Raw genomic sequence first — 22,091 nt, 5'->3', positions numbered from 1 at the left:
CCATTTAACCCAAACTAGCTGAACAAAAGTACAATTGATTCCTAACCTAAGTTCTGAATTTTGAAAGCAAAAGAGATGAAGGAAGACGGGAAGAATAATTTATTTCATGAGTACTGGGTGCTGGGCTAGGCACAGATGAAATTAGTTCTCTTTCTGCACCCACCCCTCTGTCTGCACCCCGGTACTTCCCAGGGCCCCCCCGCCCCACTCTCCAGGGCTCCCTGTCTCTGCAGCTCTTTCCCTCAGCTTATCTGCTGCTTTCAGCAAACTCCTCCCCTCAAAAGTGCTAAGCGTCTCAGAAATAACCCACTTCTCTCCCTCATGACAAAATTCTTCATTTCCTCCGTGCCACTGTACAATTCTTCTTCTCTGAGTCGTAAATGATGAGAGCTCTTAAGCTATTTTTAATGTTCAAAAGAGGATACGTAATGGAGAAAAATAAAGGCAGTGTGGAAGGAAGAAATTTTAGGGCAAGTTAATTCCCAGTCATTTTTCACAAGCTCAGTACTTGTCACTTCCAGGTCGCCTCACATATCTCAGTTTCTTCCCTCCCCTTCCCAGTGAGGCTTTCCCACTGGCTCAGTAGCTCTAGTTCAGCAGGAGTAGCTTCCATGTTCAAATCCAGAGAGCTGCCTGCACAATCATAGTCGCTCCTCCTGAGTATGTCTGTAATTTTCACTAGATATTACAATCCATTGTTTCTGCCAGACACGAGTGGAAACATTTAGACTCTTTTTTCCTTAGACAGTATAAAGATGATGTGTGTATTTCCAGGGAGGATAGTATTAGATTTTTAACTTTAGAATCTAGTTAGTTTGCAGAAATAACCTCTTAGGCTTATGAATCTTGAGAGGCTATAGATACTTGATCCACAGTGGGTTAAAAATCCATTGAAATTAGCTTTTTTTCCCCCATAATAACCAAAGTGCGACTTCTGAAGCATACCGCAATGATGCTTGGTGGCCGCATGCAGAAATTGATTCCATGTTTCAAGTAGCGACCATCCTCAGACTACCAGAATTCCTTACTGTATCCCAGAAGAATTAATACTTTTCTTGTGGCATCAGTCACTGCTTCTTGAAAAAGCCTTTTAAAGGCCAGAACAAAGAATTCTCAGAAAACCTGAGAATATAATGATTGAATTCTCACTTCATCGGGGCTTATCTTCTTTTCCCTTTTATCCTACTTTATAACCTGAATTTAACAAAAACTCACCTGCTCAGTTTTAACATGAGGGGGAAAAAAAGACCATCAGCAGCATATTCCACTCTAAAAATAGTAGGAGAAATTGTCCTTTATCTTTATCTGAAGCCAAATATGCAAGGCAAATGCTCTAAGGGAATGTATAGATGTGAACAGAATCTCTACCAACCATTCAGTTGAAAGCCATGTCCTCTAAGAGAACAACACAAAAGAAGTCCCCCCATCATTATAAAGACTTCTTTTGTATCTTAAGCCACCAGAAAAAAAACATGAACAGCTTCACTTAATGACATCTAACATCCTTTCCAATAAGAGATAAAGGAAGCTAATAATAAAATCAACCCATACACAAAGCCAATTAATATATCTTACAATTGTAGAATTTCAGTCAAGTGTATTTTACCAATTTCTCTCAATTCAGAGTTGCCCAGGGTTGTCATTTAACTGAAACACATTTTCTTTTTAGTCTTTGAAAATTCCCAAATAACTTCTTAGAGTCCATACCCTGAGTAGAGTAATTAGATTATATGAATTATAATCTCAGATTCGACCCTGTGAACTGATTCAAGTCATGTATAGCCCTAGCCCCGTGCTCATTTATTTTGTACCATCTTCCCAAATTATTCTTTGTCCACACCTCTGCCTGGCAAAAATCCTACCTGTTCTTCGGAGTCTGACACACCTACCACTTCTTGCATTGAGCATTTGCTATCCATATCAGAATCTGTCTTTGTTACCTCTCTTTTGAATAATGTCACATTCTACTGTATGTTACACTCACTTGTGAACATATCTGTTTCTGACCAGACTGTAAGCTCCTTGAGAGCAGAGACTGTCTTTTGAGCATCTTCTGTCTCCTCCAGCAGTACCTAGCAGATAACCTTGCATATAGCGGGTTCCTGGTGACTGTGAATTGAGATAAAATAAGCAAGTATCTGCATGACCACATAATAAGTGAAAATGACTTGTTTTACGTTTTTGAAATCCTGCTGATGAAAACTTTCCAATCATAAATTATGTTGTTTTGATAACTAATGTGTTATAATAGATCGCCTTAACACTGAGTGTCAAGTAGCTTATTGTTATACGAAGGAAGTGAATATCAAGATCTTTAGTTTCATATCTGCCCCCTTCTCCATCACTGTTTATTTTCCCCCATGGGTCAGTACGCCTCAGTTTGATTACGTGCACTCCTTGTTCAATTCCAGCATTATATCAAGAACTGCCTCCAGAGATAAAGGAGCGATCCCCTCCTTTAACCCCAAAGGAAAAAACCAAAATGGAAAAACCTTCTTCAGCTCCTCAAAAGGTAAATGTTTTCATGAATATGGATTGCATATGAACTTTAATTTTCACTCTCTCTGTATAAAATATTACTGCATTTTTCATGCTTATATATCTCATTGCTTGCATTATTATTTCTTTTAATATTGGCACCAACATTATGGAAAATATAAGGCAAATACTATTTCTATAATTATTATTATAATACTATTATAGCCATTTTCCAGATGAGGAAACCAAGGAGGCTCAGAGAGATTAAAGTAGACCCCAAGTCATAGCCCAAGTGATGGGGCATGGAACCAGAGTGGGACTTGTGACTTGACGTGTGAGCTCTTTCCAGTGTACACATGTTTCTAAACTGTGAGGCCGGCACGCTCATCGCCGCCACCTGAGGGGTGCGCGGTAATGCTAAAGGTCCTCAGGGCCCACAGAACAAGCATGTCCTACTTTCCCGGAGCGTTCCTCTTACTTGCTAGTAATTCAAAAAGGTTTCCAGTTAAAGTGAATATGGATATGTTAGCTAGAGAAATGTCCTGTTTTTCAGCCTGTGCCATCAGATCCCCCAGGGCTGTCAGTCAGTATTCTTTTGATGATAGCAGTACTTCGGTAGAAAAGCTTAGTAAGCACTGCACCATCATATATATTACCTATTAAACTTATTTTATTATGTAACATTAACTCCTGCCTTAGGCTGAATAATGTCACTTCTTGACTCCTTGAACTGACATATACGAATACCATGTCATGATACAGTTGGGTTTCTCCCCCCCCCTCCCCCCCCGGGGAGAGTGTTTTGACAGTTGAGCCTCTCATGTGTCATTCAGTCATTTAGCCATATTTATTGAGTGCTTCCTTCCATGCTGGGCATTCTATTAGTCCTCACTGAAACAGGATTGAGTAGGCAAAGCACTTACCCATCAGGAGCTTGCAGGCTGGTGGGTGACTATGGCAATTCCAACCGACTCTGGCAGGAACTAAAACGAAGGTCTGTGCGCAATGCATTGGGTTAGGGTTAGGAACACCCAGGAAGAAACCTTTGAAATGTGCCCCGGGAAGTCCAGGAAGAGTTTCCAGAGGGGGTCATGCTTGAGCTTATAGGTTTATAGGATGAAAAAGTATATGCTTTGTAGATAATCTTAGAAAAAGACATTCTAGCAGAGGGAATAACTTGAGAAAGGTGTGATATGGTACGGTTGGTGCTGTTTGGGGAACTTAGGGGCCAGTGGAGAGGATAGGAGAAATGCAAGGGCCAGGCCATGGAGAGCCTAGTGTGCTCTGCTGAGATGCTTAGGTTGTAAATCCATCAGACAAAGGGGATCCCCTAGAGGAGGTAGTCCAGGGAGTGACATGGACAGATTTGCATGTTAAAAATACATTCTAGTGGCAACATAGTGATTGGATTAGAGATATCTAAGACCTGGGTCAGGGAAATTCATTAGGAAACCATTGAAATAAAATCTAAAAGCCTAAACTAGTGGGGATGGAGGGGAGGATATAAGGTATAATTGACAGGATTTTATGATTGGATGTCATTAGGGAAATTGGAATCTAGGATTGTGCTAAAGCCCTGGCTTATTATACAACTGAATGGATGGTGGTATCCAGAAATAATAAAAGAGTAAGGAAGATTTGGGGATCTAGAGAAAGGCAGTGGTAGGGAGTAGGCTGTGACTTCATTTTTAGGTATCTTGATTTGTTAGTGGTGTCTGTAGTGCTCCCAGACAGAAATATCCCCTAGGGAGTCTGACATGCAGGACTGGAATTTGAGAAAAGGTTGGGCTTCAAATCACATGGGGAGGAATTAGTGTATTCATTGTATCACAGCAGAAGCCTCGAAGCCTGTGATGAAGGAGGTAGCCCAGAAAACAAACGTTGTTGAGTTCTGAGAGAAAGGCCAGGGACAGAATCCCAAATGAACACTAGTATTTCAGGGACAGTCTGAAGAGGAGGAGAGATTAAGAAAGAATAATCCAAAGTGGAAGGAAGAACCAGAAAAAAGTGCCCTGGAAACCAGGGGAGAAGAGAGGTTCAAGGAGGGTATAGTCAGCAGTGTCGGAGATGGTGAGTGAGTGTACCTGAGCATTTAGTGATCAGGAGAACTCAAGCACCCATGCAGAAGTATCAGTGATTGGTGCTGGTATGACGAGGCTTGTAGAGTAGAATGGAGCCTCAGCAAGTGAGCTCACGGAAGTCATGCCCAGAGCTTCACCTGGAGAAAAAAAAAGTCACACAGTGACTTGTGGGCGACACACCTCCAGGAATGACTTTTTAAATAAGTAGAGTGACATGGAAATTTATATACTAGGGAGATAAAACCAATGGAGCAGTTCAGGTTGGAGATAGATAAAGCACACATGGATCTTGGAGGAAGCAAGAGGTTTTTATCAGAAGCCAGGTTGATAAATTAGTCTTGGCTTAGAGCAGGGGTTCTCAACCTAGGGTGATTTTGCCTCCCAGGAGACATTTGGCAATGTCAGGAGATGTTTTTGCAAATATATGCATGTGGGGGGATACCACTGGCATCTAACGGGCAGAGGTCATAGATATTGCTAAACATGTAGAATGCACAGGACCACCCCCACCCCACCCAAGGATTATCTGGCCAAAAATGTCAGCAGTGCTGAACTTAGAGCAGTGCCCCCTCTACATCAGTGAGGGATGCAGAGAAGTTGATAGAGCGGAGGTCTAGAAATTAAGGATACTGTTATGTTCTCCAAAACCTAAAAGAGGTCCACTTCAAAAGGGAGGGTCAAGGGAGTTAGGAAGAATAGTGACCGGCAGAGCACTTGTGTAAGGGCAGTAGGAACAGGAGCTCGTCTGGGACATGCACAGGTTCGTGAATAGTGCTGAGAGCTGCTGTTTGGATACCGTAAAAATGTAGGGGGCGTAATTTTGTGTAGTTGGATTTTTTTTCTTCAGTACTTAGCAGTGGAGAAGGCATATTTGTTTTGATATATAGTTGAGGCAGTTGTGAATGTGATCAAGCACAAGAGGACAAGCGACTTGATCCTGTTTATAGAGAGTCACTGGAGTGACAGACACACCACGGAGGGTCCGCCAGATTGGAAAGGGCGTGGAATCAGAAGACTGGCCACCTTAGAAAGCAGGCTTCTCTGGATAGTTGCAGGAAGCCATGCACACCCAGGTGGAGGCAGGGTGTCATACACTAAAGGAGCTAATAACCAGCTGGAACTACGGCCTGTAAGTCCACAGATCCTTTTGCTTATTTAATACTTCAGATGTCAGGCAACTTGAGGTTCTGCTAAATTCACAGAGTGTGTATTAGAGCTGAAGTGCAATTGAAGGACACATTATTCGAATTGAACTGGCCAAGGAATTAGGACCCAGAGTGGTGGACAGTTTGTTCTCTTGGACTTTAAAGTTCTCCGATGGTTGTAAGAGTTGGACGCTGGGAAGGCAAGAGCTGAAGTCCTTGATTCTTGTGTTAGAACAGATGTCTCACCTTTGGCTTCACATTGAAATCACCTAAGAAATTGAAAAAATAAATACTGATGCCTGTCCCCATGCCCACAAAGTGATTGAATTGGTCTGGAATGGGATCTCAGCATAGGTAGATTTCAGAACTTTCCAGATTATTTTAATGCATGGCCAACATTGAGAACCATTATGTGTTAGAGTGACCACGAGGTCTGAAGGTAACAGCTACAGAGACAAATAGGGGATAGTCTAGGCAGGCGTAAAGGCACCCAAGGAGGAGTGCTTTGAAAGTATAATAGCGTATGGGGCACCTGGCTGGCTCAGTTGGTAAAGCATCCCACTCTTGATCTTGGGGTTGTGAGTTCGAGCCCCATGTTGGGTATAGAGATTACTTTAAAAGAAAGAAAGTATAATAACCTAAAATTAGCAACAGAGAGCTAAGAGGGGGCCAGTATTAACTCCAGACCCCTGGGGTTATGTGAGAACAAACAGCCTGTGCTACAAAGAACTGAAAAAAAAAATGTTTCTAGGTAAAGCGCCAGCTTCAAATACAGGAAGGACATATGGCGATGGTTGCTTGTGACAGTATGGGGACAACAGGGGTTATAGTTCAAAGGATTGGTAAGGAATTTGGGCAAATGCTACATGTGTAACATTATCCGCTGTTTGGAAGTGAGCACCAGATTTAAGAATTTAGGGAGATACTGATGTAAATGTACAACCTAAAGACATTTAATGCAATGAAAGCGTTTATAACATTAACACAGGGAGTCATTGTAACAGCTTGCAATATTCCTAGTCCGTGTCAAGAGCTGTGTGAGATGCTATGAAAGACATAACCTTTACTTACAGTGACTTACAGGTATCCCTGACTCCATATCGTGCTGACCTTTGAAATCGGGGTTACTCAACCCCCATGTCTGTGTGCAGTAGGCTTGAACTACTTCTGCCTCAGCTGGAGGAGGAGATAGAAGGAACTTGGGTCAGTATCTTACTGGCTGCTTGGGAAGGTGGTACTGTCCTTCCTCTTCCTGATGTGCCTGTGTTCCTATGAATAGGGACCTCTTCCCTGCTTCTCAGAGTCCCCAGTTCTCACTGCCTCTGCCATCCCTCCTCCACTTAGAAGAACTCACTGCATCATAGTCTTAGTTGGTTTTTTAATGTTATGTGCTTTTTCCTCTCACAGACTGATCTCCATACTGAAAGTATACCTTTATATTTATATCCCAGTGGACCAATTCTTCAAATATCCATCTTGACCCTCAAGGTCTGTTTCAGGCTAATCCCACTGCTGCCCTAACTAATTCTAAATAGATCTCAAGGAACTTGCAGACATGCAACATAAAGCATTTTAAAACTGAAAATAGGTAAAGCAAGGAAGTTGCAGAGAATAGGACTCCATGTGGGCAAGGAAGTAGTAAAGTTCGCATGGTTGAGGGGGAACTCAGATGGCCTTTAGCGTTTAAGATGCATGGATTTCTTTTGTTGAAGAGCATGATTTGATCTGCTTGGTCTGAATCCATGTGTTAGAATAGAATCCTACGTGGTTTTCCTCTTAGGGATGGATGTACCAGTGTATAGTTAGATAATATTTGACTTCGTTCTGTGGGAAAGTATCAAGAATGATCCCTGCTTATGTAAAAAGAAGAAACAGTAATGTTGTCCCAGGTAATCAAAAGGCCTTGGGTACACTCTGAGTCATGATGCCAACAGCCAGCCCTCGAGAAATGTGTCACTGGGCTTCCTTAGCACCTGGCATAGTTGCATTTCTTCAGTTGAGTTCCTTTATCAGGATATTATATGGTTTGATTTTATCAAGATCCTGCCACAAATTCTATCAGATGTTTAATTTCAAGAGCAAGTTTTATATTTATTATCCTATATAAGATATGTTTAAAAAGAAGAACATGAAAAGTAGTCTTTTATGATAAGTGCCTAGACTTGGGGAAGGGAAGGTCCTGTGTTCTTAGAGTTACAGAATTGGTGACCTGGAAGGAACCGTAGAGATCATCCACAGTGGTGCTAGTCAGTTCCTTCATTTTACAGATAAGGAACTCAAGATCCAGAAAAGTTGTAAGAGTTTTGTTCAGAATGACTCCTAGTTAGGAGCTGGGCCTTCGTATTGTCAGGCCAGTGCCCGTTTGTCCCCCGCACTAGTCAGCAGCACAGACAACTGCTCCCTGCACAGCCAGCCACGGTTTGTGTCGCGTTGACTTTCACATTCCTGTTACGTCTGCCTCATGGTACCCATCTCCATGTGCACGTTTTTAGATTTGTATTCTGTATACTTTTTTTTTTAAAGATTTTATTTATTTATTTGAGAGAGAGAGAGAGAGTGAGAGACAGAGAGCATGAGAGGGAGGAGGGTCAGAGGGAGAAGCAGACTCCCCGCCGAGCAGGGAGCCGATGCGGACTCGATCCCGGGACTCCAGGATCATGACCTGAGCCGAAGGCAGTCGCTTAACCGACTGAGCCACCCAGGGGCCCAAGATTTGTATTCTGTATACTTTTTAAGGAAAAAAAGAAACCCCAGTAGTTTTCTTTCTTTAAATTATCTCTATTCAAACTATAGAATAAGAAGTAAAATTATACCTTTTAAAAGCTTGGCAGCTGCTGAATCCTCTAAGTCCTTCCAAGCGGAACACACCTGTCCTGTTGCTGCTGGCGCCAGGTACCTTCCAGCTTTTCATGGCGTTCCCTGCAGTGTCAGTGGATGATGGCAGCATCGGGCTCTCCCAGGGCAGGAGGCGGGCACAGGGCTTGAGGAGGCAGCAACTCTCCATGATAGGCCAGAGAGCCCCCAGACACAGCAGCGATTACCTGTACTGCAGGGGAGTGAGAGGAGAATGTTTTCCTCAGGCTCACTCCAGAACGTTTTAATCATGAGCTGCTCTAAATTTGCATCTAATAGAAGGAAGAACATTGGTGCTATCAGGGAGGGAAAAAAAACTGAGAAACTTTGGGGAAAAAAATAGTGCTGACAGCCTTGGTTTATTTGTGTTCGTATTTTGGACCTTGTTTTCTTCAGCTTTTTATTTTTGCCAGCCTAAGCATGAACCTATGTCATCCATTTATTTGGGGAGGAAAGTTGTTAAAATTCCTGTTTTAAAAAAATGTTTAATAATTTTAAGTTGTATATATATATACACACAACTATATATATATATATAGTATATATATATAGTATATATATATATACTATATATATATATATATATATGCTCATAGTTTAAAAAATTTAACCAATAAAGAATAGTGTAAATAAAAAATAACACCCCTCTGTCTGGCTAATATTTGTGTTCATTCTAATAGTTTCTTCCATATCCTGTTAAAAATGTTTTCTGCATATGAGCACACATGTCTTTATTCATGTCTAGTTTTTTTTTTTTTCAATGAAACTAGGATCATACTTAATATTCTAATTTTTTCTTCCACCAGTATATCCTGGATATCTTATTAGCACAGATTTTTTTTTAAGTTTCAAGGTACTGAAATGACTAATTTTCTTTTTTTTTAATTCCTAAAATGCCCAGTGTCTTTGGATTTCTGAAAATGCTTGTTTTTTTTTCCTAAAAATGAAATCCAGAGCAGAAAAGTTACCTTCTACTCTACAAAGGTTTCAACACTGAATCAACTAAGTATATTTTCATATAAATGCCAGACATAGAGTAATAATTATGCATAGGAATGTTAGATTCTTTCTGTGAGTGTGGAGACATTTCTGTGATGCTTGTGTTTTTCTCTTAAAAACTCATTTAAAGAACAATATTTATTAGTTTTGCTATTTCAAGATAACTAAAAATATCCATTATAGCTCAGCTCCTTCCATGAGGAGAAGAGTGTTTTAATTATTTTCAGTATTTTATTTAACATCTAGAATCAGTGAGAGTAGGCAGGGCTTATTCAAAAGAGCTGATCCCTAAACCAAAGGGCAGACCCCAGTTCTATGCAGGAAAAGCTTTTTTCTTGTCTAGTCCAAAGCAAAACCGAAAACCCAGGAGCACCACTTACTTCCATGGTAGGTCCCCTTCCGGCCAACCCATACAACGCACACAGAATTTTGTGTTGGTAATTCTGTCAACCTCTCAGAAAAACAGTAGGAGGAAGTAAGTTGGCTTCAAGGTACGTATGTCTGTCTTCACCTACAGAATATCTAATTTTCATTTACCTTCTTCATCCCAAAAGGAGTCAGACAATTCACTAAGCCTGGATTAGTTGTGCTCTATGTCACTATTTGCAAAAATTGCTTCATACAGAAAAAAAAATTTCCATTTACTGGTCCTTCTACCAGGAGTGCATCTGAATTATTTTTAACCACAGAAACAAGATGATTTTATTATGTTAAATCCAACAACCTATTTAGAATAAATAGTGGTTATTTTTGGTATGTTGAAGCAGATTTTCCAAATATCCAAAGGTCAATTAATGTACACTAAATCATTGAAAATAAAACCATAACTTTATTGCCTCCTTCCTATTGCTAAAGCCTAATACTGCTATAGCAGCATGCTTTTCTGCCCACGGGTCCTGTCCCCATGCTTTAATAAAACCAACTTCTTGCACCGCCCCCAAAAAAGATTTTTTGTCTTTTGTCTATTTGATAGTATACATAAAAAAATATTTTTTATGTATACTCAGATACAGTGGGGGTGAGGCTGCAGAGGGATTCTCTCATAAGCCCCTTTACCAAACATACCACAATACCAAACATACCAAAAATAACCACTACTTATTATAAACAGGTTGTTGGATTTAAAAAAAAAAAAAAAAAAATCTATTTTATTATGTCTACTATCAAATAGACAAAAATTTATGTCTTTTTTTTTAACTTTAATAATTCTGTTTATCAAAGAAAATACAGGTGATTTGTCTGTAATTTACTATATTAGGTAGATAAAAGTTAACTTGTTTGGATTTGTTTTAAAATTTCAGGCATGTTTGAAGTTTTCTTCCTCATCTGAAGAGAACTAAACCAAAATCTTAACTTACAGTAAATTTAAAACCAAAGTTCTAATTTGTGTCCCATGAAGAATCTCAGTGCAACAATATTGATATATATTTTTATTTATAATTTGTTTCAATACTTGTAAATATTTTGAGAAAAAATATTAATTTCAAAAACCATTATTTACATTTAAAAATTTTCTGTTAGTCTAGAGAGAGAACATGTTCTGCAGAGAAAGTAAGTGGACCCCGATGATGTGACAGCAAAGCAAGTATGAGTCACCTCACACCCAGAGACTCTGCTCCCAACAGTAATGTTCCTAAATGTTCTACACGGAGAAACTCCAAAAGCCTCCAGAATCTCTCTTACCCTGAAAGGAAACCATACAGTCTTGACCTTTCTCTACTCATTCTCCTTTGCCTCAGCCAGTGTATTTGACATGTGTACCTCAACCCTGGCTCTGTCTCTTCCCCTCAGCAGCTATGTTGCTTGCTATTCGGGGCAGTTTCCCTCCATGTCTCCAGGACCCTCTGACCTTCAGCAGGGTGAGACCACACTGACAACTTGTCTTCTCAGTTTATCTAGCCTGACTAGGCCAGGACCTAGATAATTGCCAGTTCCAAAGTAAAGGGGCTTATGAGAGAATCCCCCCCGAGCCTCACCTGCACTGTATCTGAGTATACATAAGAAGTATGAAATAAGGGATATTGTACTGGGTCAAACCAATGTTCCACTTGGCCCAATCCGTGCTCTTACTGTGACTTTGAGCATTGTTTGATGGAATAATACGGTGTTTGTTCTTCCTGGTGATATTTTCAAAGGTTGATCTAAATGTCAGCAACATCCCTCTAATCTGTCACAGATCTAAAATATATAAGATATTGTTGGGAGAACTTCCCACCAGTCATTCCTAGTTGTAAATTGTCCTTTAGATAGTGGCAGAATTGATTATTATCAGTCGCGCTGTCTTCTGACTCAACTATCAGCATGTCCTTTTTTCTGAAGGTCCTGTTACTGAAATTTGCTTTCATTTTTCCATTTCTGGCAAATATGTAAGTAGTGGTGCTGGGGTTATAGACTATCCTACTTAAAAACAATAGCTTCACATGAAAATGTATCCAGCCACGTGAGAGTCAACATGAAGAGTATATATAAAATGTCTCTCACTTACATGTAGATAGCTCTTGACTAGCATTTATTTCCTTTGCCTTAGAAATTCACTGTAGGGTGCCTGGGTGGCTCAGTCATTAAGCGTCTGCCTTCGGCTCAGGTCATGATCCTGGCGTCCTGGGATCGAGGCCCGCATCGGGCTCCCTGCTCCGCGGGAAGCCTGCGTCTCCCTCTCCCACTCCCCCGGCTTGTGTTCCCTCTTTCGCTCTCTCTCTCTGTCAAATAAATAAATTTTTAAAATCTTTAAAAAAAAAAAAAAGAAATTCACTGTATGCTAATGTTCTTGTCATTACTTAGCTGTCCCAGTAATGCCATAATGCTCTCTGATTTTAACACGGGTCTCCTTCAGTTGGCACACAAAGGAAAGAACCTTTTTTTTTTATTTAAGTCTCTTATCCACACAAACCCTGCATACAATACAATACATTGAAACATACTTGCTTTTATCACTCTTCTATAAAACTTTTTTGTGCTTAATGAGCCTTTTCTTTCTTTTTACTCCTATTTATGCTTCCCCATCACTGTGGGTATGTTGAAGTAGTGACCTCTGTTATACACTGCTGTGTCTTACACAAAGAAAATATAGAATGCTTGATAAACCTCCAGAGGTTGACATCTCCTTTGTAAGAAAATCTTTGCCCATGTGATACCATCTTGCAGAGTCACTGACTGGAAAGCAGCATCATTCCCAAGATTACTGTAGAAAAACATGCCTAGGCCAAGATCATGAGGCCAAATATTACCCTATCCTTAAACTCACTGACAGGTATAAGCCTAAATTACATTTCAAATAGAATTTTCCCATATGAGCAGTCTTATGGGGGGGCACATTTTTCATCACAACTTTTGTAATTACCACAAATACCATGTATAGTTATTCAGTCTAGTATAGCTAATAAAGTTTACATTATAAATATTGTTAGAACAAAAAAAGTGTGGTTTGTGCTCAGGTACATGTAGTGGATATAAACCTATTAAAAAGATGTAAAGAGCAAAGTTAAAAGCAACATCACTGAACAATTTTGTTTAATACGGATATATATGCATATGTACACATATTGAAACGATGAGGAATAAGGAATCATTCATTTAGACTGCAGACAGACTGGCCAGAACCTCCACTTGGTCAGAGAAATCTTTTTCCCCCATAATCTCATGGCATATTGTTTGTCTCTTATTACATTTATCACCTACCTCAGTGCCAAGCTATTTGTACATACATTTGCCCTTGCTAAATCATGAGACACAGCCTCACTGTGTCTATTTAGTATTGTTTATCAGGAGGGAAATTGAAATCCTTGATGGGTAGGTCCAGTAAGAATCGAGATTCAAACCAGAAGAAGGGAAGAAAGCAAGAAAGGGAGGAGATCACAACAATCCATGCTTATTGACTACTAAGCTATACTCACTAAGTCAGCTTCAGACTGACCCAAGTCAAAGATTAGTCCTTAGCTCTCCTACCTCAGCAAATCGCCAATTCAATATATGCCAGATTAAGAGTTCTCGAACTGCTAGGCCACAGAATCACATTGGCCACTTGTGTAAAAGTCCTGGTGCCAGATCCTACCCTAAATGTATTTCTGAAAGCCTCCTTGGTAGACACAAGAGTTATGGAATTTTGCTAGAGAATGCTCTTCCAGTCTCATTGGAGGAATAACGTTATCTACTTCAGATCCCTTAATCTCTGGTTATAAACTCCGAGTTGACCTGACTCCACAGCAACTTCTAAAGCATTGCCCACAGCTAGCTGTGTGAAACCAGTGGGAATCAACCTCCCAGGAGCCCTAATCCCTCCAAAGCCCCCCCACCTTAGTACTCTACATGTAGAATATTCTCAATAAATGATTATGATTTGATTGAGACAGAGCTCCCAAAAACTTCATAGGTGTGTCAGGAATAAGAGAAGGTAGCAATGAAGAACAGTAAAATCGTAATTTGGTGGATACACATGCTGAAAAACATAGAGTGGATTCTCATTGTTCATTGTAGTTATGTTCTCTGAATTCACCATGAACATTGAATTAGTGAATATTGAACCAGTGCTCCTAGGGAAAATACAGGATTAGGTTCCTGTGAGCCTCTGGTCACAACATTTTCATCAGCTGGTATAAAGTATAAAGACACTTTATGTAATATATATTGTTGATTCATTGAAGTTGAACTCCTATCCTGAACACAGCTCAGTTGACACATGTATTTCATCTAAGGCACATCAGCCTTCTTGCATTTAGTCACACTAGACAACACTTCAGCGCATTGTTTAGGGATCATTTTAAACCACAGAATCAACAAAACACAAAAATGTGAAAAACGTAGCAGTAAATAGGCCACAGAAAAGATACTTATTTATAGTATGAAAGCTGAAATTAAAGTATTTGAAACATGCAAAAGCATTAGAAGTTCCTAGTGTTCCAACCTCAACTGGGATTGTGTGCATGGGGCAGCTCAAATTTTCAGCACTCTGCATGCGTGCGTGTGTTCCGGTGGCTGTAAAAAGTATGGCAGGTATCGATCGGGGGTTACAAACGAGCTGTAGCGAGGAGGCGAATTTGCCAACAGGCAATCCACAAATAATGAGGATCAGTTGCATTTTGAAACTTTACTAAAAGTACATAGCTGTTTCAGAAAACCTATTAAGTCTTTATAATAAAGATGAAGAAGGAGAAGTGCAGGCAAAGGGAGTTGGTTTAAGAGGAAGAAATAGAACCTGCCACTTCTAGCATGGCTCATGTGTCTGCTTTCTTCTATTTCTTTCTTCCTCTCTGGATGGAAATAAAAGGGCTAAAAGTTCCTTGAAGGCAGGGACCGTGTCATGTTCAGAATCGAATTCCCAGCATCTAGCGCAGGGCAGATATCCAGTGAATGTTTATTGAGCGACGGAAGGATCCGGTAGACAAATAGGATCAGCTGTGCTGAGGTCATTCTGAGTCTTCCGAGTCAGCCCGGCCCCCCCGCCGGAGCCCCCCGCGCTGGTGCTGCACACAGCGGATGTTCGGCCGTGCACAGAGGGCTGCGTTAGGTCTCCGTCAGTCTCTCCAGGTTCCTTCCTTAATCTCCCATCTCTAGGGAACAGTTCCGTCCCAGAAGAGGAAGTGGATGTCCCAAATGATTCTGTAGTCTGCAGGAATTAGAGAGAGATGGCGGTGGCATTCTGATGCTTCCTGCCTTCCTGGTTCTCTGCAATCATTTTTCATTCTCCCCGAATCAGATCACTGGGGCCACCAGGAAATAAATGCATAGAAGCAGCAATTATTTACCAGTTTGATGCCAGACACATGTGTAGTATTTGGAGCGTGTGACTGAGCCTACTTCTCTTACCAGCCCCCAGGCCGGTGGGGCAAACTAGTTGCCCACTTTTTGTACTTAGCTCTGGAATTTTATCACTACCAAAGAAAGTCACATAGCTCACATAAGTATCTCTGTGTCATATTTGTGATGGATTCCCAGCCTCAATGAGGCCCATGGTCTCGATCGTCTTTTTTTGTTCGCCCTGACTGACTCCCTACCCGGTTCTTGACAGTGCTCAGTCACAGTTCTGTCCACATTCCTCCGGTCCCTAACCTCTTACTCCAAGTTGACTTTGTCTCTTCTTCCTGAATGAAGAGAAGTTATCCAACGTGAATTTTCTCTACTTCTCGTCTCTCCTTTCTCTGTATTTCTGTTAATTTCACCTTCCTTCTCCAGCCGCTTTCAGATCTCACAGAAAGAAGCACCTTTCTTTCTATAGCTGACCCCTCCACTTGTAGTTTTGGTCATTTTCCCCTCCCACATCCTTCTAGCTCTCCCCCCCATCAGGGATGGCCGTCCTCATTCTTCCACTCCTTGGGCATCTTCATTGTTTATTCATTTCACACATGCATACAGAATGCCTGCCGTTTTCCCAGGCACTGGGATGGAATGTTGTCTGGATGGCAAATTAAACAAACAGCCCCTCCACTTATAGAAGTTACCGTCTAATGAGTGAAAGCCATTGTAATTAGTGACTCAAAAAAAGAAGCACAGAGGCAATGAGAGGACAGTGAAGGGAGACTATGAGGCCATGTGGTGAGAAGGAGATGGTTAGTTGTTATGAGGAGGATACATTTGAGGCACTAGCAACCACAGGTGCAAAAGCCCTAAAGTGGCCAGAAATGCTCATCAGAAAAATTGAAAAGCCAGCTGGTCGCAGGGAGAAGGGACAAGGGATGAAGTGCAGAGTGGAGGGAAGGACCAAACCCAGCAGTTAACAGACCATGTAAAGAAATACTGCATACCCCCACCGTTCTGCGTCATTAACACCACCATCTCTCCGCTGTTTCTCTCTTCCCTTTCATAACACTGCACTTAGGGCTCCTCCCTCCTTCTCTGGTTCAGCCTGCCACCGTAATACAAGCCTTCTCCAGCATACATGGTGCTGCACCTTTTCTGTTGTTGTTTTGTATTTTTCTCTAATGTATTTTTTTCTAGATTATCCCTCTACCCCCATAGTTTCAGATAATAGTTTGGTATTTCAGATGTATCAAATCCTACATCTGTAACCCTGGCTCCTGTCCTGAATCCCCCAGGTATATTTCTACTTGGCCTCCCAGAAATTTTTCTGTAGAGATCATTCTGGGACCTCTGGTCTAATATGCCCATCATCTGCCTTCGTCTTCAGGGAGTTCTCTCTTGAAAGAACTGGCAGATAGTCAAACATCAGGGGGTTCTGCTGCACAGGAGAATGACAGATTTCCACACGAGATAAAGAACAAATAGAAATGGATGCTGACCTAAGCTTTGTGAGGTCAAGAGAGCTTTCCAGAAGAATCGATTTCTAAATTGAGTTTAACGAGAGGAAGGGCATTCCTGACAGACTGAATCTATGCTAAGGCCTGATGTATGGGGGCCACCACAAATATTTCATCATAGCTGGCGCTTGGAATGCAAAGTCAAAAACAAACTGCTGAACCTGAACAAGTGGACAGGATTAAGAAGATCCCTGTATGGCATGTTAAGAAGCTGGGTTTTATCCTGGAGGTCGTAGGGAGCCACCGACAGATTTAAAGCATGGAAGATAGCATGATCAAATGGCTTGTTTCAAAAGCTCACTCTAGGGGCACCTGGGTGGCTCAGTCTGTTAAGCGTCTGACTCTTGGTTTTGAGTCAGGTCATGATCTCAGGGTCATGAGATCGAGCCCCACGTCGGGCTCCGTGCTGGATATAGACCCTGCTTAGCATTCTCTCTCTCTCCCTGTCCCTTTGCCCACCCCCCTCGCTAGCTGTCTCTAAAAAACGAACCAAAACTCACTCTAGAAGCTCTGGAAAAAAAAAAAACTGGAAAAAAACAGTACTGAAGGAACTAAGTGGGAGAAGCTCTTGCAATAATCCGAGCCCAACACAATGAGACACTAGGGCATGGTGACTAAATCCATCTGAAAGTAAAGGAGAAATCTAGGTTGCTGATTTGAGCATCTCGGCGTGTAAGAGTATGAGAAACACTTCGGTTTGAGACTCGCAAAGTTGGCAGATATCTTGCAGGCATCCAGGGAACTCAGGAGAGATTTGCTGAAAACTCAGACTTGCTAGGTAGTTTTGATGAAACTAAGTGTGTTTTCAGAAAAAAAATTACATTTACAAAAGGTCCTGAAAAGTGGCGATTGCCGAATCATTTTGAAGACAACTTGAGATCTGGTGTCATGGTATTGATTTGGAAGTCATTAGCCTAAACACACTGGTTAAATGCATGGGAACAGAAGAATATAAAGAATGGAAAGAACAAAGGGCAGAAGGTATTAGGGATGCCAGTTTTTTTAAAGAGTGAACTGAGAGGAGAAAGCACGGGAAGGATATTGCCATGAAATGGCCCCCTGGTCCCTGCCTCCAGCAGTCTTCGCTCTTCCATTCTCCAGCCTTTTTTTTTTTTTTTTAAGATTTTATTTATTTGACAGAGACGGCGAAAGAGGGAACACAAGCAGGGGGAGTGGGAGAGGGAGAAGCAGGCTTCCTGACGAGCGGGAAGCGCAGTGCGGGGCTCGATCCCAGGACCCTGAGATCATGACTTGAGCCGAAGGCAGACGCTTAAAAACTGAGCCACCCAGGTTACCCCTCCATCCTCCAGCCTTTAATGCACTTGTTCCCTGCCTACCACAGAGGAGAGACCTTGCTAAAATAGAAATCAAGTCATGTGACTTACCAGCTCAGAAATCTCAGTTGGCTCTACCTTTGTCTATAAAGTCCAAATCTCATAAATGTTTATCTAGATCCCACACCTTGAAGATTGAATTGAATTCTGACCTAGTTTTCTTCATCTTCTAAAACAACCTCCTGAGTAGGCTGCCCGGCACACATTCCTCAAACCTTTGCTCACTCTGTTTTCTTGAATTATTTAGGTTTTTTTTGTGCTTCTCCAATTATCAGAATTTCAGTTTGTCTCTTTAAGATCTCGCTAAATGCTCCCTCCTCTGTGAATCCTTCTCAGAAACCTCAAGTTACAATTCAAGGCTACTGTTCCTTTATTTCCATACATTTTCTTTTTACCTTTATCATAACGTTTACCCTCTTCTGCCTTGCTGGTTGTATCCACATCTTTCCCCATTGGATCATAAACTCTTTCTTACAGCCTGCTCAGCTTTGTACCCCCAGGACATCTAGCACAGTGCCTCACAGAGTGGGGTTTCATAAATATCTGTTGTTGTTTTAATTGGCACAGTCAGTACCAAAAGCTACAAGCCATGAACCGAGATGAAGACCTTTGCTTTTTGTATTAATATACTTCTAGAAACTGCGTCTTCATGCAGGGGACTATTTTGTCCTTAAGGAAAAGCATTATAATTCATCAAATACAATTCACATCATCAGTAATACTAAAATCAAAGAATCAACAGCAAACTGATATGAATATATAAAATTATAAAATTGTAAACTTGTGCTCCTGGAAACAGAATTTTAGCAACAGAGGAAATCTGGAAGCGCTTGTCTAGTCCAGTGGTCTATAAACTATTCTTCTCTAGACCCCTACTCTTTAGGGCTCTGGGGAGTAGGGCTGGGAAGACAGGGCTTGCCAGGCCACCAAACCTAGCTTCACCTAGAGTAATTCTACACTTAAGGGTTTATATATATGAGCCTTTCATGCCAAATTGTTCTGACAAATAGTTTTGTCATTAAATCAATTTGAAAAAACAGAATTGTAGCCTTCAGGCTACTTCTGTAAGCTTGGTGACTCTGGGCCTCCATTTCCTAATCTGTAAAATACAAGAATGTTGCTATGGTCATTCATGCTTTTATTCTGAGCCCTGTCTGTTCATTTTCAAGTAAAAAACAGATCCCAAGAGAAGTTAAATGGCTTGTGCTCAGGCTGCACAGAAAGTTAATGACAGAACCAAGACTGGAACTTAGCCACCAGCTCTGGCGGTGGTGGTTTTCCTCTCCCTCTTTTTAAAAAAAAAGTCCTGAAAAGTGGGTATAAGTAAATTGTAGATATTAATCATAGGGGCAAGGTAGAAGGTATTAGAAGGTATTATAAACAGCATGTAAATATAGAGCTATACTATATCATAAGTTTGCCTTATTTAAAGCTCACTGGTATGCTAGCTACGCTGACATCTATTGAACATTTACTTAATTTGACATTCGTTCCTCAAGTTTACAGAAATATTTGGGTGAGTTGTCTGCATGGCCCATTTCCCTTTTACAAAGCTATTTATGAGTTGTTTTCTTCTTGGTGAATCTCCATGTAATCAGTGGGGGCACTTAAAATCACGCCATTAATCATTCCTTTCATGTTTAAGTCTCACTGTATCTAAATTTAAAAGCATCACTGAGAAGCTGTGAGGGTTTGGGAAGCAGGAGCCTCTGGATTCTGGTCCTTTCATTCATCTCCTTTGCTTTGCTCATCTTCCTCTCTTCATCCCCTCCTCTCCAAATCAAGGGTATCCGTGAAGAGGAAACGAAGTCACAAAACAACTGTGAGGTGTTCGTGGACAGGAGGGAAAGAAGGGTGGTCATGCTCCTTGGCCTTGTTGATGGTGGGGGGGCGGTGCTTATGGGCTGATTGTACGATAGCCTTGGGGCTTTTTTGTTAAAAGAGAAAATGAAACAAAACAGCTCACAGAGACACCTCCTTCTTCCCCCTCCTTCTGCCTCCATGAGTAACTACCCATAAGGCATGCTGCTGCTGAGACCAAGGAACGAGTGAGTAAAGGTGTTTAGAAGTGGAATATTGGTCCGAATTAAATAAGTGTCCTTTAACAAATAAGTGTTAAAACTTTGTAATGTGGATACCCTATTAACTTGAGATTCATAGGATTTGAACCCAAGTTAAGCCACCTTTGCATCATGAAAAAGGACTTGAACGTGCCAGTTACTGTAACACAGTAATACAGTAGGAAAGGTGGCAGGGACACTGTTAAACCCACTTAAGACAAACTTTTTGAGGACATGATAGCATCCATTTCACATGAACAGACTATTGAAAGCAGGTTTGATAAGACCTACACGTGGCAATATGTTGTTACTCATTTGTCAAGGTCACAAATAATTAGAAGTAACATTGACTTAACAGTGATGTGTAAGTGTCTGACTTCTCTTCCCTCAACCTCTGCAGTAGGTTCAGATTCTGATTAGAATTGTTATGTTGAGGGTTTGTTTTTGTTTTTTAATCCAGAGTTTTAACAAAGTTTCACACATTATACGTACATTTGCGGTAAGACATCGGTCTTGCCATGGACAAAGAGATAGAAGTAATACTTAGACCATGTAAAAAATAAAATTAATTTAATTGCTATGTTTGGAATTTATTTTATAAGTGCGGGGGAAAACTAAAGAAATTTGATTGTAATTGATGCTTTCCGAGTTTAGATTTTGATGGTTTTCTTTTCTTCTTGCTCTATTGGGTTGAGGGCAGGTAGACTGTTCTGCAATCTGAATTAGTCCTTGAATTTGAGTTTTTCATGTGTTTGTACTTTTTTCCCCAAAAACATTTGAACTGAGTCAGATCGTCTTCACCAGTAGAGAAAAATCAGGGTGTTACTAGTTCTTTTGTTGTTTTGTGAAATTGGGTCACTTGCTACAACATCTACCTTTCACCACCAAGTCTTCTTGTTCTTTTATTCTTGTTTTTATGATATGCTTGATTTAAAGCTGTCCAGAGAGCAATAATATGATATAATTATGATCCAGAAAACAATATCCTTTTGAAATCTTTATGATAAGTAATACTTGTTTTAAGATATCCAGTGCCAAATCTTACAGAAATCTGATTGTGGAGGAGGAAATCTACAAAGCAAAACAAGCTACAGGAAAGATAAGAATGGGAAAGTAATAGTTACTCAAATAACTTAAGCCTGAAAGAAAAGGTTATACTCCTTTTCTTTCATTTCGTTTTGGTTTTTTGTTTTCTGAAGTTTTTTTTAATTTAAATAATTAAGAGATATGATGTATCCCTTTCATTTTTATGTAACTCAAAACTTTAATGTAGGAACAGTATATATTTTCTATGTGAATTTTAAATGAATTCTTTCCATAACATGTAATTATCTCTCAAAAGACATTTGTAGTCAATTTTATAGTGATATTGGGTTGATTTATAAAAGACTGTTTCGTGATTATCAAACACCATTTTCCCACAGTAGACTTTGATCTGGAGTTAATGCTCAAATTCCAGAGGAACGTTCTAACAAGACACTCAGTATAATCTGGCATCGCTGGAAGTGCTTATTAATTTGTTTTCCTCAGGAAGGTGCCATTAATAAAGTACATACTGAACAAATTTTGTACAAGACTGAGTTTTCAGATCCAAAATTTTACATGTAGCTCCATGATGATCATCACTATGAAAATATAAAGTGTACCGAAAAGGTAAGGAAGGAAAGCTGCAGTGATGAAAGATAAATTTCGAACTTAAGTGATCTCCATATAGTATTTCTAGATTAATTTAGACTGATTCACCCCTGACTTCTTTGCCACATACCTGAAAACTGACTTCAGGTATAAAGAGTGCTCAGATGATTTGGAGAACCAGTTCCTTGGTTTTCCATCGGAGGGAATACATGATGCTGATAGCCATTTATGTTCAGGACAGGCATGCTCTCTCATT

General features: G+C 40.5%; 1 protein-coding gene across 18 annotated transcripts in view; it reads left to right on the top strand.

The window, feature by feature from the left end:
- Positions 1 to 22,091, top strand: part of AHI1 (Abelson helper integration site 1) — a 227,091-nt gene that overhangs the window by 181,234 nt on the left and 23,766 nt on the right. For 9 of the 18 annotated variants that reach the window (XR_010413773.1, XR_010413774.1, XR_010413772.1 and 6 more), the window contains one exon: positions 2,412 to 2,512. The exons of 4 other annotated variants lie outside the window; for them this stretch is intronic. Coding sequence is in view for 3 of the 14 variants with exons in the window: in XM_064598126.1 (XP_064454196.1) it covers positions 2,412 to 2,512 (101 nt within the window). In the remaining 11 variants the exon portion in view is untranslated. Of the gene's footprint in view, positions 1 to 2,411; positions 2,513 to 11,077; positions 11,416 to 19,925; positions 20,189 to 22,091 lie in introns of those variants that run through there. 5 more of the 18 variants (XR_010413775.1, XR_010413778.1, XR_010413782.1 and 2 more) reach the window with 4 other exon arrangements.

The sequence above is a fragment of the Mirounga angustirostris genome, unplaced genomic scaffold (genome assembly GCF_029215605.1).
Source record: "Mirounga angustirostris isolate CCGP_5_RB_7025 unplaced genomic scaffold, mMirAng1.0.hap1 SCAF_8, whole genome shotgun sequence".
Lineage (NCBI taxonomy): Eukaryota > Metazoa > Chordata > Mammalia > Carnivora > Phocidae > Mirounga > Mirounga angustirostris.
Note: the sequence above shows the minus strand (reverse complement) of the source record. Positions and strands in the feature narration are given on the sequence as shown.